This window comes from Branchiostoma belcheri, unplaced genomic scaffold (assembly GCF_001625305.1).
Source record: "Branchiostoma belcheri isolate BF01 breed outbred unplaced genomic scaffold, Haploidv18h27 scaffold57, whole genome shotgun sequence".
Taxonomy (NCBI): domain Eukaryota; kingdom Metazoa; phylum Chordata; class Leptocardii; order Amphioxiformes; family Branchiostomatidae; genus Branchiostoma; species Branchiostoma belcheri.
In genome coordinates this window covers 2036411-2054025 of record NW_017804209.1, presented here as the reverse complement: position 1 = coordinate 2054025, position 17615 = coordinate 2036411, and the positions used below count along the sequence as shown (strand labels likewise).

General features: G+C 45.0%; 2 protein-coding genes across 2 annotated transcripts in view; both read left to right on the top strand.

Moving 5' to 3' along the window:
• The first annotated feature begins 470 nt into the window (after positions 1-470).
• LOC109481734 lies at positions 471-7711 on the top strand. The gene is made up of 8 exons (XM_019784325.1): positions 471-1716; positions 2806-3011; positions 3557-3752; positions 4344-4524; positions 4929-5060; positions 5488-5680; positions 6044-6263; positions 7262-7711. The coding sequence occupies exons 1-8, from the start codon at positions 709-711 to the stop codon at positions 7469-7471; spliced, it is 2346 nt and encodes a 781-aa protein (XP_019639884.1). The 5' UTR covers positions 471-708; the 3' UTR covers positions 7472-7711.
• A 447-nt stretch (positions 7712-8158) lies between these two features.
• The window catches only part of LOC109481668 (TATA-binding protein-associated factor 2N-like), a 14502-nt gene continuing 5045 nt past the window's right edge, over positions 8159-17615 (top strand). The window contains exons 1-11 of the mRNA XM_019784244.1: positions 8159-8339; positions 8955-9035; positions 10619-10711; positions 11240-11323; positions 11952-12041; positions 12421-12507; positions 12786-12869; positions 14259-14351; positions 15471-15587; positions 16103-16174; positions 17114-17248. Of these exons, the coding sequence (XP_019639803.1) occupies positions 8159-8339; positions 8955-9035; positions 10619-10711; positions 11240-11323; positions 11952-12041; positions 12421-12507; positions 12786-12869; positions 14259-14351; positions 15471-15587; positions 16103-16174; positions 17114-17248 (1117 nt within the window). The remainder of the gene's footprint in view (positions 8340-8954; positions 9036-10618; positions 10712-11239; positions 11324-11951; positions 12042-12420; positions 12508-12785; positions 12870-14258; positions 14352-15470; positions 15588-16102; positions 16175-17113; positions 17249-17615) is intronic.

The following is a 17615-nucleotide window of genomic DNA, read 5'->3' as shown; positions in this document are numbered from 1 at the left end:
TGTAAGATCTTCCTCATTAAAAATAAACGTAACATGTTTATTTACTGTTTTAATAAATTCATCTCCGAATGAAAATAGAAAACTTTGTGATTAGAGATGAAATAAAGCATGTACAAGTATAGCAGGTGGGGTTAGTCGAGCCATGCTTTGTTGGTTAAGATAACTACTGAAGTGCGATCCATTTCAGCCAACCAGAATCGGCCAGTCTGTATTAGCCTCTACCAGGCTTCGGGAGGCAGCTGAAAAGACAAGAAATCGGTCAAATAGAGAGATGGCGTGACAAGTGAGTTGGTCCGCTAGAGATTTATGTTTCCCGCACCCGAAACTGTTCTCTCCAGCAGACCAACTCCCCTGGCATGCTAATTCTCTCTGTTCGGCCGATCTCTACTTTTTCATCCGCCTCCCGAAGCCTGGTATAGGCTAAGTCCGTATCAGTAATCCCGATCGACCACACATTGTTCAAAGGTTTCCGCTGTTAGAGGAGGGGCCACTTCAGCAGGCGGGGTCTCAGTTCGTCTCTACATTCAGCCCTCTCTGTGAAGATACTCGGTGAGGTTAGACATCCAGGTAATTTTCTGACAACTCTCCAGTGTCACCGACGAAAGGTAGTGGATGGTACGCGAAACCATCTGGCCGATTAGAAAACCATATCCAGTTGTTTGAGTAACTTTTTGGGCATTTCCCTGAAGAAACTGCGACTGTGTGGATATGAGTTCTGGGCTGCTTGTTGCGGCGGCCTGCCTGAGCTTTCTGGTCGGGGTTCTGGGGAGGGGCGGCGACATCCCGAGGGGCGACATCGCGGACGGCGAGCGGTACGGCAAGCTGCCGCCGCCTGAGTACTACATTCGCGGCGAGCAGCGTGCAATCACAACCGCCGAGCCTTCCACAACTCCTGCCGACCAGCAACTAACGCGTCCAACTACCCCGGACGGTTCCAACTCCACGGGCACACCCGTCACACCAAAGGGCACTAGTTCTAGTCCCGACGCGCCGCAAAGCACGAGTTCTAATCCCGACGCGCCACAAGGCACGAGTTCTAGTCCCGAGTTTTCCACAGACGCTCCAATGTCCAAAGATGTAACTGAGAACCAGAACAGCGCGGATGCGGCAGGCCTGACGAGTAAAGAGTCTGAAGAAGAACTTTTATCCGTTGGTAGTGGCAAAGTTTCTGCCAGTTCGTCTCTTGGGAAAGACGCGGAGACGTATGAGATGTCCAACTTTGCCGAGCCCGACTCTGCAGCGCAATACTCTGCAGACAAAGACTCTGCAGCCAAAGCCGCGCCTGATGAGGCGGTCTCGTGGGACCCCGAATCGGAGGGTACAACTGACGATCTGTCTGCCGGCTTCGCGGATTTCCCGGCCAGAGACGACCCGGAGCCGTTAAGACCCAACAAGACGGACGGAGGTTTGGACACAGCGACAGACTTCCTCAAGTGGATTAAAGGTGGTGTGAAGGAGGGACAGAAATCGCAACACGACAAGGCGGTCGCACACGGGGAGGGAACCCTGGGCGTCAAGGCAAGTAAGTACGGCGGACCGGCCGTCTTCCGGGGGGACACAAACCTGCCGAAATCCGGCAGCTCTGAGAGGCAGAACATCTCTGCGGAGACGGCAGAAGATGAGAAACCGCTGACGAACATGTTCAACACGTACAACACCTTCAACCTGAAGCTTCCCGCTGACGGGGACGGGCAGCAGTTTGTCAACGACTTCAGCGTGAGTACAACTTCATTAATTAGTAATTAAGCTTTATTGTACATTAATGCCATATCGAGCTAATTACAGGTGAACAAATGAAAAGGTATATACATGGGGAGTTTCTCAACGGCTTCAGCGTGAGTACGACTTGACTAAGTAGTATTTAGATCACCTTAGAGGCACCCAATGCGATTTCAGAGTAGCAAAACTGAATACATTCTGAATAAGGCAATCTTTATACTGACACATACTACTTCACATTAGCATATTTTAATTAGTATTTTGTACTTTGGGTATTTAAAACTGCAGAAACAAGCCCCAAGTTGAGTCCTTTATTTTATGGATGGTACCCTAAAATTTAATCCAGTAACCATTTTCTGTCAGAATTTTGGATATTTGTGCTATTTCGGGGTCAATATACACTGGGATAATGTGGTTTCAATTCATGTAGATAAATGACTAGAATATTGACTTTGAAAAATCGGGTTCCCAAGCAGATTTTTGTTTATTTTTGTTTATTTGTTGTTTTTGCATTTACGAATGAAATAAAATGTAACAAATGAAAGACAAGCCTGGGAGGGCCGGAAACCTGGAAATCTTTGGCCCTTCCCAATACTACAAGATTAAAAGATAACATTATGACAACATTATCCATTACCTATCAATCTATTAGCCTAGAGATTCCTCACTTGTGCAATATGACTTTTGACGTTCATTGTTAGCTTTAAAACTAGTCGATTGATTTTGTGTTTGTTTGTTTTATTTTGCATTTGTCTATTATATAGTTGCTAACTGTTACTTATCCAATAAAGGCTTGAATGTTGAATCGTCGTGGGGTCGTGTAGCGTGTTTGGCTTAGACCCAAGAGGTCCCGGTTTCGAATCCTGCCCGATGTCACCGATCGTTTGCCCTTGAGAAAGGCATTTTACACGTCGACTTTTCTCACTTCGCTCAGGTGAAAATGAGTATTGTAGTGTCCTCTGTGTTGGTGGCTGCATTAATATACGTTGAAAAAAACTTCAGTGTGCCGTCACCACGTCTTGTGATTACATGTTGGAATATAAAAAAAAAATTGTAACATTTAAAAAAGAATGTTGAATCTTGCAGGAGCATTTCTCGCACTTCCGGCCGGCCCTGGAAGGGATCGCAGCCAACCACACCGAAAACCTGGCCAGGCTCGTGGAGCGCATCGAAACGCTGGAGTCCCACTCGTGGGAGCTTGAGCTTGAGCTGGGAGACGTCCGGGCGGAAAACATGCAGCTGAAACAGCAGCTGGAGGAACTCGCACTGGAGTGTCAAAACACGAACGCCAGGTCAGCTCGCTTCACTCGTTTGTAGACAAATCAGTTTCCTTTAAAAGTAGGTTTCTTGTCCGTTTTTCACATAAAATGTAGTGAATGATAACTTTAGTAAGTCCTGTGTACGTAACTAATGGAGTGTCGTCGCCACACAAACGCCAGGTCAGCTGGGCTTTTTTGTTTGTTTCGCATAACCGGTAAACTGCCTTTAGGCATAACACACCAGTTTTGTTTGTTTGTTTCGCATAACTGGTAAACTGTCTTTAGGCATAACACACCAGATATCTTTGACCCAGTGTTGACGTCACACTTCAAAGAAGCCACGTGATAAGCTTCACTGGGTCAGTCTACTGAGGAAGACCAGAAGTGACTGGTCGAAAGCTCTAGGTGAGACAACTTTTTTCTAGGACGTCAACACTGGGTCAAAGGTATCTGGTAGGAGAAGATATGACGCCCCTCGTCGCGGTTCAGTGGAGAGTTTGTTTGTTTGTTTGTTTGTTTGTTTGTTTGTTTGGTTGTTTGTTGGGTGTTCTTATCCGACTATGTTTGCCCTCCTTCAGACTGGAAGAAAAGACCTGCCAGACCGGAAACGACACCTTGCGGCTTAAGGAAGAACTGGAGCAAGTGAAGCTTCGATGGGCGGAGAACGTGACCCGGATGGAGGAAGAGTGCTTCCGGGTCACGCACAACGTCAGTGACGTCATGTTCGATATGGAGAACAGAATCAGGGAGGAGACAAACAAAAACATGAGTGAGGTAAGTGCAGAGACTAATTATGTCGGTAGAAGTTTAGTCTAAGTCTTAAATGCTTCAACGACTCTGGGTATGCAAAACCAGGATGTGCCATGTTTACCTGTTTGTTTGTTTGTTTGTTTGTATGACTTTTTGACGTCATATTGCGCAGGTCCCGGATGTGCCATGTTTACCTGTTTGTTTGTTTGTTTGTTTGTTTGTTTGTTTGTTTGTTTGTTTGTTTGACTTAATGACGTCATGTTGTGCTGGTCCCGGGTGTGCCATGTTTACCTGTTTGTTTGTTTGTTTGACTTTATGACGTCATGTTGTGCTGGTCCCGGATGTGCCATGTTTACCTGTTTGTTTGTTTGTTTGTTTGACTTTATGACGTCATGTTGTGCAGGTCCAGGATAACATCGCCTGGGGCTGTCTGGCGGTGCAGGTCCCGGATGTGCCATGTTTACCTGTTTGTTTGTTTGTTTGACTTTATGACGTCATGTTGTTTAGGTCCAAGACAACATTGCCTCGGGCTGTCTGGCGGTGCAGGTCCCGAATGTGCCATGTTTACCTGTTTGTTTGTTTGTTTGTTTGACTTTATGACGTCATGTTGAGCAGGTCCAGGACAACATCGCCTGGGGCTGTCTGGCGGTGCAGGGGGAGTGCAGGTCCCGGATGGACAACCTGACCCTGGAGGTCAGAAAGGTCACGGATAGTAATCACGTGGTCCGCAATGACGTGCCCCTGCAGCTGACGCAGGCCGACGCCTCCACCGTCTACTTCCCCGCCTTCACGCCCGGTCAGACAATTACTTACTTTCCTAACCCTAACCCTAACCCTAACCCTAACGCCTCCGCCGTCTACTTCTCCGTCTTCACGCCCGGTCAGATATTTGCTTCCGGCTCATTTTGCTCTTTCACGTCAGGCTGTATCTGGCTGAACCTTGAATGATTAGATGCGAACATTAACGTACTTCCCCAGCTACTTCAATGCAAACCCATTTATCATAAAACTTATGAAAACTTAGTCACGTTCTTTATCCTTTATCAACGCTCTTTGAAATGTCACTTTCAAATGCTTATTTCTTTATCGAAGCTTTTCGTTATTTCCTGGAATTGCCGGCGGTGTCTTGTTTGAAGCATGGAGCTATTCTCAAATAATAGTTCTATATATAAAGATATCGTTTTCCTGTACCGTACACAGCCAACGCCCGAGACTGTTCCGAGCTGTACCGAAAGGGGGTGTGGCAGAGCGGAGTTTACCGAATACAGCCGGACATTGCCGACGGCGGGCCGGTCATAGAAGCGTTCTGCGACATGGACACCGAGAGTGGAGGTACGCAACGTCTGATGACGCGTTACGCGCTGTCTGATGACGCGTTATGCACGGTCTGATGACGTGTTATGCACTGTTTGATGACGCGTCACGCATTGTCTGATGACGCGTTACGCACTGTCTGATGACGCGTTACGCACTATCTGATAACGCATGACGAGTCTTTCCTACCCTTTACACAGGGATAAAGTAAAAATGTATTATTTGTGCAGTTTTGAAATGACTCGGTACATGGCATATTATATTGTATAAACTCTAAGCTGGTTCCTTCGGGGAAAAGAGGCGTCCATTATCCTTCTGTAACCAGCTAGGCCCCGTACAGGGAGCAATAGACTCCTCTGCCCCTGAAGAAACCTGCTTGGAGTTCGAGACTACCACCTTATCCCTCCCTATCCCACCCTAACCCCTCCCTATCCCTCCCCCTCAGGCTGGACGGTGATCCAGCGACGCCCGGACTGGATGGGTCCACTGCGCTTCTTCCACAAGAACTGGACTGAGTATAGCCGCGGATTCGGCGACGTGCGCGGGGAGCACTGGCTCGGGAACGAGGCTCTGCATCACCTGACCAGCGGCAGGGACAACGTCCTTAGAATAGACATGCGCAGTGCGTCCACTAGGTGGTACGTAAAATACCCGCTTTTTGTTGTTATTGTTATATATGACATCGTTTTACACCACTTTTTCTTATATAAGGGGTGTCTGCTTTTAACCTAACATGCATAGTCGCCATTTCTGCGGTTGAACTTAGGTCATACACATCCCGCTGCAACTGTATAATGTGATATTTTCTGTGATAACTAAGTAAGAAATCAAATTAACAAGGTATTTAACACCTCTAATTGAATTATCTCAACATCAAAGTTGTAGGACTTACGCTGATTGGTGTATATCTGTTATTTCCTATTCAATGGCTAAAGTCAGATGCTAGTAACTGTAATTATGAATCATGTATGTTTCTGACGTCACCCTTGCTGTGTCCACAGGCACGCCTCCTACTCCAGTTTCAGTGTAGACCAGGAGGACAAGGACTACCGCCTGTCACTCAGCGGTTTCCATGGCAACGCAGGCGATGCCATGACGCAGGACGCCAAGGTCGATCACGTGCCCTTCACCACGGCTGACCGGGATAACGACGCATGCGCGGACTGTAACTGTGCGGCAGACTTCAAAGGGGGCTGGTGGTACCGGGAGCCGGAGTGCGAGGTGGCTGCAAAGTAGCTGACTGGGCTTCTTTTTTTGTTTCTGTTTCTGTATCTGTATTTGTACCTGTGTCTGCTTCTGTTTCTCCGTCTGTATCTGTTTCTGTACCTGTTTTTGTTTTTGTTTCCGTTTCTGTTTTTGTATCTGTATCCATTTCTGCTTTCTTACATATTCCGTATAATTTGTATACCCGGCATGATCGTCCTTTAGTAAAACAAAGTTGCAAGCACAAAGTTGTTAAACGTAACCACTTTATACCATCACCATCAATTACCTACTAGTAGTGAGAAAGCTATATTGCTATGAGGATGCCCTTTTTACGCTCGGTGGCTATGAGAGACACCCTTCGATGTCCCATGGCGGCAATTCCAAATATCTGAACACCTCAAAACTACGTTAAAATCTAAAAAAAATACTATCATGAAAGTTCATCTGTGTTGGTAGTTACATGTTTAGAGTTCAAACTTTCGACCCAACACAAAACGTTCTCTGACCTACGTAGAGCTTTCGACCAGTCACTCTGGTCTTCCTCAGTAGACATCGATATCGTCTACAGATACCTCTGACCGAGTGTTGACTTTTAACTTCAAAGAAGCCATGTGACAAGCCTCACTGGGTCAGTCTACTGAGGAAGACCAGAGTGACTGGTCTAAAAACTCTAGATCAGAGAACTTTTTGTGTTGGACCAAAAGTTTTACCTTTAAACACATGCATACGTCTGTGTTAATAAGTTTTGTAATGATATGTGTTTTTACGACTCCCGGCAGAATAGTGTAGAAAATGCATATATTCACTAATGGGACAAACAAACAAACAAACAAACAAACAAACCTGATCTGCAGCCACTCGATCCCCCTCCCTCCCGCGATGACGAGGGGCGTGACGTCACACCACCGCGTCACGAACGTGCCGCCGCCGCCCCCGCAGCGAAGTTAGCCTCGTTCTTCAGACCCTCCTGGCCCACTAGGAACATCTAAAAAAATGTCTCCTGTGTTTTTAAGGTCGGACTGAACGGCGAACATGGCGGCGTGAACTACGGGTGGACATCTCGCGAGATCTTCCTGTACCCGGAGTTCGTGGAGATGAAGACGAGGCCGCGAGACTTCGACAAGCTGGTGGCGCTGTCCGGACTCATGGCGAAGGACAACCACTTCGTGGAGGAGGACAGTTTGGAGACGAAAGAAGAAACGAAGCATGTAGAGTTACCGTGATATTGTAATTGTTTGGCTTTTAACAAACATTGAAACTCAGTTATGATGTAAGAAATAAACTTAGTTCTAAACGCTTGAATATGTAATTATATGTAAACTACGACGGTTCAGTTGCTGTAAAAATGACCCACCAGGATGTAAACTGCCGCACGGCTCTGTGCAAATTTACAAGCAGATCGTCACCAAACCATGTAAAGTGCAACAGATTTTTACCAGTAGACAAATAAACATTCATCAGAAATATTCGCTTTTAAGTGATATCTGTATCTGTATAGTCTGTATAACCACATTTTGGGTAAACACCAGCTTGGCAGGCATGCGGCGCAGCGACAGCCAGTTATTTTACACAAACAGTCCGCCTCCGCACGCTGATTTGCTTACACCCGAGAAAAAAAATCAGATCAAACATTTCTGCAAGAAGGTAAGAAGAAAATATCAGAAAGGGAGGTTTGGTAACAGGCAGCAGCTGATGTATTTTCATGTAAACTTAGGGAATATTTTGGCGTGAAAAGTGCGACCAGAACAATGTTACGTCATATTACCCAGAAATATGGAATTTATTCATGTGTTCGGAGAAGTGGCGAAAACAACCCACACGTGTGCCAAACGTGCTACGTGTCGAGTCAAAGTCTGGGTAGGCAAGCTTTTAAAGCGTGTGGGTAGGCGGTACCGGTGATGCCGATATAGATGGGGGAACCAGACGGTACAGACGTGGCGGATACACTGGAGCAAGGGACTCCAAACCGAGGGAATCCGGACCGAGGGGATCCGGACCGAGGGGATCCGGACCGAGGGAATCCGAACCAAGGGACTCCGGACCGAGGGACACCGGGGCAGGGGGATACGGTGCACCTGGAAACAGAGCAGGGTAAGTGGGACGAATTCCGTCTTTTTCTGTACTTCTGTACGGATTTTGCTAACCGTAGCGTTCTCACTACTTCCACGTATAATCTGGCGGATCAGGTAAGAGCAGACTTGCCCTGAACCATATTTTCTGCGCATATAATTTTTGGCACATCTTGGCTGAAATGGTCAAGAGTACGTTTATGACTGACATCTGTTTTATGAGTATAGTGACCTTATAGGTATGTAAGCCGGTTTTAAGACTTTTAAGGTAGAAATGTTTGAAGGTGAGTAATACATCTCGAATAAGTTTTTTAGCAATAACTGTATTAATAATGTCCATGTCAACAATATACCGCAATAACAACTCATTTTGTAACCCAGTTAAGATGATTATTGTACCAAACCTATCACCGAAACCACATCTACTCGTAAGGGTTACTATGCACTTGAAACAACTGCAAGTTCAGTTCAGTTTATTACGATACCCTTTAGGCCGTTAGGGCTAATCTTCCAGGGCTCATTACATATTACACACACAGTACAAATATACAGATATGACTACAAATCTATATACACGTTGAGGTCACACGTCAGACTAATTCATCGGGATAATTAACCACCCTCCCCTCTCCTGCAGGCGACATGTCAGACCACGGGACTCCTTCTGATGCTGCTGCTGAGGTTGCACGGACAGACAAGCTGCACGGAACCGAGTCGGGTAAGGCTTTTATAGTGATATAACATTCTGTTATCAAGTGGCGTTAGACCCGTCCGTTTGAACAAGATGAGTTTGATATACATTCAAGATAAAACTTTTGGTCCAACGCAAAAAAAGTTCTCTCACCTAGAGCTTTCGACCAGTCACTCTGGTCTTCCTCAGTAGACTGACCCAGTAAAGCCTGTTACGTGGCTACTGAGGAAGACCAGAGTGACTGGTCGAAAGCTCTAGGTGAGAGAATTTTTTTGTGTTGGACCAAAAGTTTTAACTTTAAACATATAACTACCAACACAGATGAACTTTCAAAACGGGTTTTATTAAAATCTATGTTCAACCTTTGGCCCGCGTTCAGGGGTGTGGAGGGGGTACAATGGTCCCCGATGCATGGAAGCTTCCAGCTGTGCACAACAGTTTGATATTTTAACCGCCGCCGTGCAAATTAGTCTGTCTGGCGCCGTACTTTTTTCAGCAGACACATGAATCAGTAACTATGCGTGGGAGAGTAAACTTGGTGAAACTTCACACCTGAACAGCCTGATTGTCTACAACAACGCCTACCTGTCGTTGTGAGCAGAATGGCTGTATACTCATAGGTTGTGGGCTTAGTGGTTGATAATTTAGAAAAAAGGAGTAAAAGTTAAATGTTTTGATGGTTTAGTGTTTTAATGGTTTAATTTTTAATCCTGTATTTACCAAAGCTGATTCATCAATGATTGACCTTCTCTAATAAAAACTTCCAAGTTTTCGTCAGTAAGTAAGTTGTCAACATAACCTGAAAATTTCTGGAAAGTCCACTTTTAACCGCGGGAGAGCATAAGCCCAAGGTACAGACCAGTTTGCCATGTTTTTTGTTGTTTTTTTCTTTTTTTGCCACCTCTGCCCACTCCACCCACATAGAACACGTGGGCTGTGTGGTCTGCCTGGAGACTAAACAGCTGCCTGGTATATCAACATTTGATCTGTCGTGAGAGGCCGGGGAAAGACTTGATACGTGCCGAAAACACCATTTCTCTTGTCTGGTTTACGGCAATACATAAATAGATTTCCTTCGTGACAGGGTCTCGCTTTTTCCCGGAGCAGTAGACTAATAAGTACTGCCTCCTTCTGGATGTTTTCAACACAGTGTAATAATGAGATTAGTCTGATGTATTTTTCAACATTGACATTTGCTTTTCAGGCATACACAGGAAACACAACTTGATTGGTCTGGTTTGCAAGAACTTACATGTCTCTGTCTCGAAACCTGTCACGGTTGTGCCTTGGGTGACTCCGAGTGTGTGTTGTTTGCATTGTTGCCGAAAAAATGATAAACAATGATTATTTGGCATTGGTTTTGGTATATTTGTCAAGTATTAGCCCAATATAATTGATGTTAGACGAGTTTGTGTTTAAGAAACTACCGCGATAAATAACCCGGCTTCACTACAGCCCACATTTACCTCTATCTTCTCCACATTTCATACATGTTCATGTTGATTGGCCTGGTTTGCTACAACATATCTACACGTACATACCTCACATAGCACATAGCACACGTAAAGCACCTCTGTATAGAAAAATAAACCTGTAACTTGTACTGACAGGCCAGACAGGTGGGAAGCACCTTGGGGAGACTACTGATGACCTGGCTGATGCCTCCGTCATCCTACCGCAGTACCTGCACAAACACGACACAGGTAGGGCAGGTTCCTCACCTCACCTCACCGGTCCCATAGCAGTCTGTCCTGCCGTCGGACAGGTTACAGTTTCAATAACCTGTTTTCAATATTGAAATTGCAATCATATAAGACAATGTACATGTTTATCGGAGAAGTATTAGCCTGGTTAGCAGACCTATTATAGCTCATGAGTCCTACATCCTCTTTGCGGAGTACGGCGCAACGACAGCGTGCGCGACTCGGAATCAAGAGGTCCCAGGTTCGAGTCCTGACATGCCACCGATCTTGTGCCCCTGAGAAAGGCACTTAACACGACTTTCCCCACTAGACTCAAGTAAAAAATCAGTATTGTCTGTCCTGTATCTGTTTCTATGTGCGGGACACAACACCAGCAACAGCAACCTCTGTTCCGCGTGTATTGTACTGTTACAATTTCAATAAATCAAATCAAATCAAATCATAATAGGTCTGGTAGCCAGGGTAGAGAAGTATTGCCGGGTTATGGATCACAATACACCGATGAAACATGTACATGTACATCCGCAGGGTCCGCTCAGCCCAGCGTGGATGTGGAACTTCTCGCTGACGCCGCCGCCAGGATTCAGAACCAGCTGTACGAACGCGTCAAAAGTAAGTTTTTAGTCTAAAATGTCCAACTTTCTGCCACCTGCTACAAGGTACAGTCACCAGGGCCGTTTTGGCCTGTCAAAGCTATTCATTGGATTCATACTTAAATTTTACTGAAGTAGAGGATAGCAATTAAAGTAGCTTTTGTTCATCAAATATTTTAACGACCCTGTCACCGTTCAGTGGAATATGATGTTTTTTATTGGTTGGTTGCAGGCCTAGGACCACAACAGTAGCTTAGGTCTACAACCTTTGAGAATAAGTTCTCTGACCCTAATGAGCCCAACAGATAAGGCAGTAATATGAAGCCCTGTTTGATGATTGTACCGTATGTTCTCTGTAGACCAGATAGTGCAGTATGTGATGTCATGTTTGATGATTGTACCGTATGTTCTCTGTAGACCAGATAATGCAGTATGTGATGTCATGTTTGATGATTGTACCGTATGTTCTCTGTAGGCCAGATAATGCAGTATGTGATGTCATGTTTGATGATTGTACCGTATGTTCTCTGTAGACCAGATAATGCAGTATGTGATGTCATGTTTGATGATTGTACCGTGTTCTCTGTAGACCAGATAATGCAGTATGTGATGTCATGTTTGACGAGTGTACCGTATGTTCTCTGCAGATGCCGCACCGGCCGTCCCGCCAACAGACCAGCAACCTTCAGCTGACGCCTCCGCACTGCTGCCCAGCTCCATGGATGACAGGCGAAATGGTAAAGCATAGTCAATCTACGGTTATCAACACGACTTGATTTAGATATATCTATTTTCATCATCAAACCTATTTTACTGATATCATATCCATGCTGTTAGCTCTGAACAGACCTCTCACTAACTTGTCAATACTTCAGGTCAGTCTTTGATAGGTAAAAGATCCTAACATGGTTACCATAAGACATATTGTAGGCTACACACCGACGATACATGCTCTTATACATGCTGATGATTAACAATTCAAATCATCCCATCTCCTTTAAGATGACTTTTAAGTGTTCTCAGCTGCAGTTATCTAAGCTCAGAGAATCAGCTTATTGAGGTTTGGATGAAGAAGAAGTAGATGCAGAAAGCTTTACGTTTTCCTTCCCACTACAGGTGCCGGGCTGGGGGAAGCGCCCCCTACCGACGAACTGGCCGATGCAGCAGAGGTCCTGCCTGGCTACCTGCAGGAAAATGGCGCAGGTTCGCCTTGTTCCGTATCTGTGCAGCCGGTAGAACCGACCTTTGGAGCTTCGTCCCTAACCCTAACCTTCACCCTGCCTGAATACGGGCATGAAAATGACCCATTTTCGACTGGTTCCATAAAACCGCCCTTAGGAGCAACAGACGATTCATCACAGCAGAATTAGAAATACCAATATCTTTTTTAAAATATCAATTCTAAACTGCGATAAAATGTTATAATTTAGTTCAGTTCGTGAAAAAGTAACATCATTAATGCTTTTCCTCTACTATTTCAGGTTCTAATAACCCCCAGGTGGATATGGAGGTTCTGGCGGATGCCGCCGCCAGGATTCACAACTGCCTGTACGAACGCATCAGCGGTAAGTTTAACTCAGTTACAACTTTTACGTTCTTGTCCAATCCTTTGGAATGTATTGTATGTAACGTTATTGTCTCATTGATGAGACGTGATCCCATCAGTTCTAAAGCAGACTGATAGGATTAAACACCAGATGATGCAAGCCTTCGGAAACCTGTGGTATATTGTAGCAGTCCATGCCATATTGCTGCAAGATTGGTTAGGCCAGAACCACAAGTCATCCCATCTAGCTGCCTTGAATTCTGATCCATGACAATAAGAACCCAGCTCAAACCGTTGGTGGTTGTGGAAAACGATGAAGGTTTATCGTTTTCAAAATCAAAATCATATCCAGTTGTTTAAGTAACTGCTTTTTGGCCATGAAGGTTTACACCATTTTGCTGCACGGTCACCACCAGTAATCACTGCTTATGGTTGGCGTCTGTTTCCCGCAGACGCCTCCGCTGTAGAAAACCAGCCCAGAGACTGGAGGGAACAAGTGGAAGCCGAGGGACTGCTGGCCAACCCCATGTACGCTACCATTCAAGGTAACAGCTGCCCAACCCCATGTACGCTATCATTCAAGGTAACAGCTGCCCAACCCCATGTACGCTATCATTCAAGGTAACAGCTGCCCAACCCCATCTACGCTATCATTCAAGGTAACAGCTGTCCAATCCCATGTACGCTACCATCCAAGGTAACAGCTGCCCAACCCCATGTACGCAACCATTCAAGGTAACAGCTGCCCAACCCCATGTACGCTACCATTCAAGGTAACAGCTGCCCAACCCCATGTACGCTACCATTCAAGGTAACAGCTGTCCAACCCCATGTACGCTACCATTCAAGGTAACAGCTGTCCAATCCCATGTACGCTACCATTCAAGGTAACAGCTGTCCAACCCCATGTACGCTACCATTCAAGGTAATAGCTGTCCAACCCCATGTACGCTACCATTCAAGGTAATAGCTGGCCAACCCCATGTACGCTACCATTCAAGGTAACAGCTCCAACCCCGTGTACGCTACCATTCAAGGTAACAGCTGTCCAACCCCGTGTACGCTACCATTCAAGGTAACAGCTGTCCAACCCCGTGTACGCTACCATTCAAGGTAATAGAGTCACGGAATATGGGCTGGTTACTGAGGCCCTCTTTTAATTAGGGCACATTTATTGTGACACCATCTCACCTGTGCCTCCAACTTTGGACACTCTGTGATCTCTGTTGCGTCACTAAAACTTTTATCACTTTGTGCTGGAGTTTCTTAGTTATGATGCCCTTTGCCTAATATGGGAAATTGTGATATGAACTTGAACTAAGGGAGATTTTATATTAGGACAAGGTTGATACATGTATGATCGAAGATGCTCAGCTGGTATGCCCATATCTTGACATGTCCCACGTAGATGCCTGCCGTAAGGATGACCCGTCAGCAGACTGGAAGGCTAAAGTCGAAGCCGCCGGACTCTGCCCTAACCCCATGTATGCCAGCAGGAAAGGTAAGGGGACGTCAAACATTCCAGTATCCAAGATTTTGCTCTCGATGAGCAAGTTATCTCTCCAAAGCATAGAAAAGACACAAGATAAATTTATTGCAAATTCATGCTCGGAGGCTAATTGCAAATCACAAACATGAAACAACATTGAAACCGAGTATAACATAACTAAAATCTACGCAATAAAAAGGTAGTCTAAAATTATAGCAATGTCTAAATAATGCAATATGTCATGTTGTAACGAACTTTTTGTCATTTATTTGATGTAATTAAATTCTCTTTGTCGCAATCAAAATTAGCCATGACCGAAAGTAATTTTTCTCGCTGATACCATGATGTTTCCACGCCAACAGAAAAACCAAAGGAGGACTGGAAGGAGCAAGTGAACAAATTAGGCCTGCCTGCCAACCCCATGTATGGACAAACCAAAGGTAGAAATCTTGTTGTCTTCCCTACAAAAATGATAGTAGTATTGCTGAAGATATTTCGATTGTCTTGGGGAGCTAATACGACCAGTCTAGGCAAGGAAGCCTCTCTAGACTCAGGGATAAGAAGTCCCCACATAGTTCACAGGTCATTGGTCGTGACAGAATCCTACCAAAAATGTGACAAGCCAGGCTGGAGACCACCATGTTCGAAGTCGTAGGTAATTTGACTTGGAAGAGAATGTATAGTTAACTTTGGTTGGCAACAAAGTTTAGTGAGTTAGCATTTGCTGTATCAAAACACATCCCAACAATGGATGGATCCTATCATAAAAATTCATCTGTGTTGGTATAGTTACACATGAATAGAGTTAAAACTTTAGATCCAACACAAAAGTTCTCTCACCTAGATCTTTCGGCCAGTCAGTCTGGTCTTCCTCAGAGAGGCTTGTCACGTGGTTTCTCTGAAGTCTGAAGTCAACACTGAGTCATCGTCTACCAAATACCTTTGACCCAGTGTTGACGTCACACTTCAAAGAGGCCACGTGACAAGCTTCACTGGGTCAGTCTACTGAGGAAGACCAGAGTGACTGGTCGAAAGCTCTAGGTGAGAGAACCTTTTGTGTTGGACTGTTGTGTTTAACTCTAAACAATGGATGGATCCGTTATATTTTTTTTATTGTATTTTGTCCGTCAGGAGCAGACTCAAAGGCTGAAAACATCACCAAGAAGACCAAGAAGGGGAAAGGCTGTGCTCGAACCGGGCGGCTGGTGTACATGGTCAACATCACTGCTTTACTGATTTACATCGCATGTAAGTCAATAGTTAACAAACATAGAGACATCCATGTTAGCGAGCCAATAGACATCCATGTTAGTGAGTCAGTAGACATACAAACATATAAACTAGTACAGCGCACGACACGAAAATAAAGTTTCATTCATTCATTCATTCATTCATTCATTCATTCATTCATTCATTCATTCATTCATTCATTCATTCATTCATTCATTCATTCATTCATTCATTCATTCATTCATTCATTCATTCATTGTAAGCTAGTAAATATACATATACATCCATACATGTTAGCAAGCCAATAGACAACCATCTTTGCAAGGAAGAAGTAACAGATACCAATGGCAAATATAGTCGCTCAAGATGTTTCAAACGGCCAAAATGATGTAAGGAACGAACATAGAAAACAGGGATTAAGAAGAGGGTAGAACAAAAAAAGGAAAGGAAAATATACAGTAGAGGGAATTCACTCCTCAAGCTAACCGACATCTAAATTCATTGTTATGATACATGTGTATGTTTTTCCACAGTTATGATTACAAAAGAGACATTTGAACTGCAGTCCTGGAAAGAGACGTTTGAGCGTCGATTTGCTGAAAAAGGTAACTTATAAACGGAACGAAGCTCCGAAACCCTAAACTGTTTAAAGTTAAAACTTTAGATCCAGTACAAAAAAGTTTCTCGCCTAGAGCTTTCTACCAGTCACTCTCGTCTTCCTCAGTAGACTGACCCAATGAGGCTTGTCACGTGGCGTCTTTGAAGTGTGACGTCAACACTGGGTCAAAAGTATCTGGTAGACGATGTCGGCCCCCGTCGCGGTGATGGGCCCTGATGTATGTAGCCTCCTTCACCCCTCTCAGGAAATAGTCTTAATTAGTGTTGTTGATGCTGTTGCTTTATGTCGCCTGACATCTGTAATGACACCAATACTTGGTATTGGTGAGGTAGATTACGTACCTCCAAATTTTCGGTGTCGACTGTACACCTTGATCACGGAGTGACCTAGTCTCGAAAACACGAGACTAGGTCGAGACTTGTGTGGATCTTCTGACCTCCCCCGCCTCCTTGCGGAGTAGGGGTAGGTAGGACTTGGGCAGCTCCAACCTTCATTACGATTCATCCCGGCACGTTCCAACTGGATGTGGACCGCTTCCTTAATCTTTCTATGTGACTTCCGGGATTCCTGGTCTATGACCTTAACGATGTCCAAGATAGGGCCATTTGTGACCCTATGTCCCGCTTTGAGTTCATGTTGGCTAAGTGCGGATTTACCGTCCTTTTAGTCTCGACCTAGTCTCGTGTTCTCGCGAGACTGGGTCACTCCGTGATCAAGGTGTACAGTCGACGCCGAAAATTTGGAGGTATGTAATCTACCTTACAAAAATACAGTCACTGATTGAAGAATTTCTACTAACTGTTAATTCTACGTGACTGATGAACCTCTTCAACGATTGTACAAAACAGAAAAAAAATTTCGGGTTTCAATCTTTCGAGACTATTCACATATATTTCCGATAAAACTAACAACCTGTTTGTTACAGGGAAGTGTTGGGTCAATGGCCTGAACGCTGATGCCGAGCCTCGATCCGCAGGTGGGAAAGAACCTGCTGAGATGCACGAGCCAGTCCCAGCCGTCAGGAATGCCACGGCCGAGTCAACAGGGTCCAAAGATGGAGGTACGTACTGCAAAGAACGTACTGCACCGATCTTGTGCCTTTCGAAAAGGCCGTAACACAGCTTTGCTCACTTCACTCAGGTGTAAATGAGTTCCTAGCTTCGGTTAGGGACGTCCCTGGGATAGGACGTTGAATGGAGGTCCCATGTTTGGGGACAGTCACACCCCACGCACGTAAAAGAACCCACCACACTTATCGGAAATAGTAGGGATCCTTCTCAGGTTGAGTGGTTTCAACCTTACAGTCCGGTCTTACGCAGCTTGTATTCACATGTACAAAACTTGGATGTTACGCCTAATGGCGGTTTACCGGTCATGCGAAACAAGCAAAGTGAGAGAAAGCCATGGCGTACCTGCATATATATATA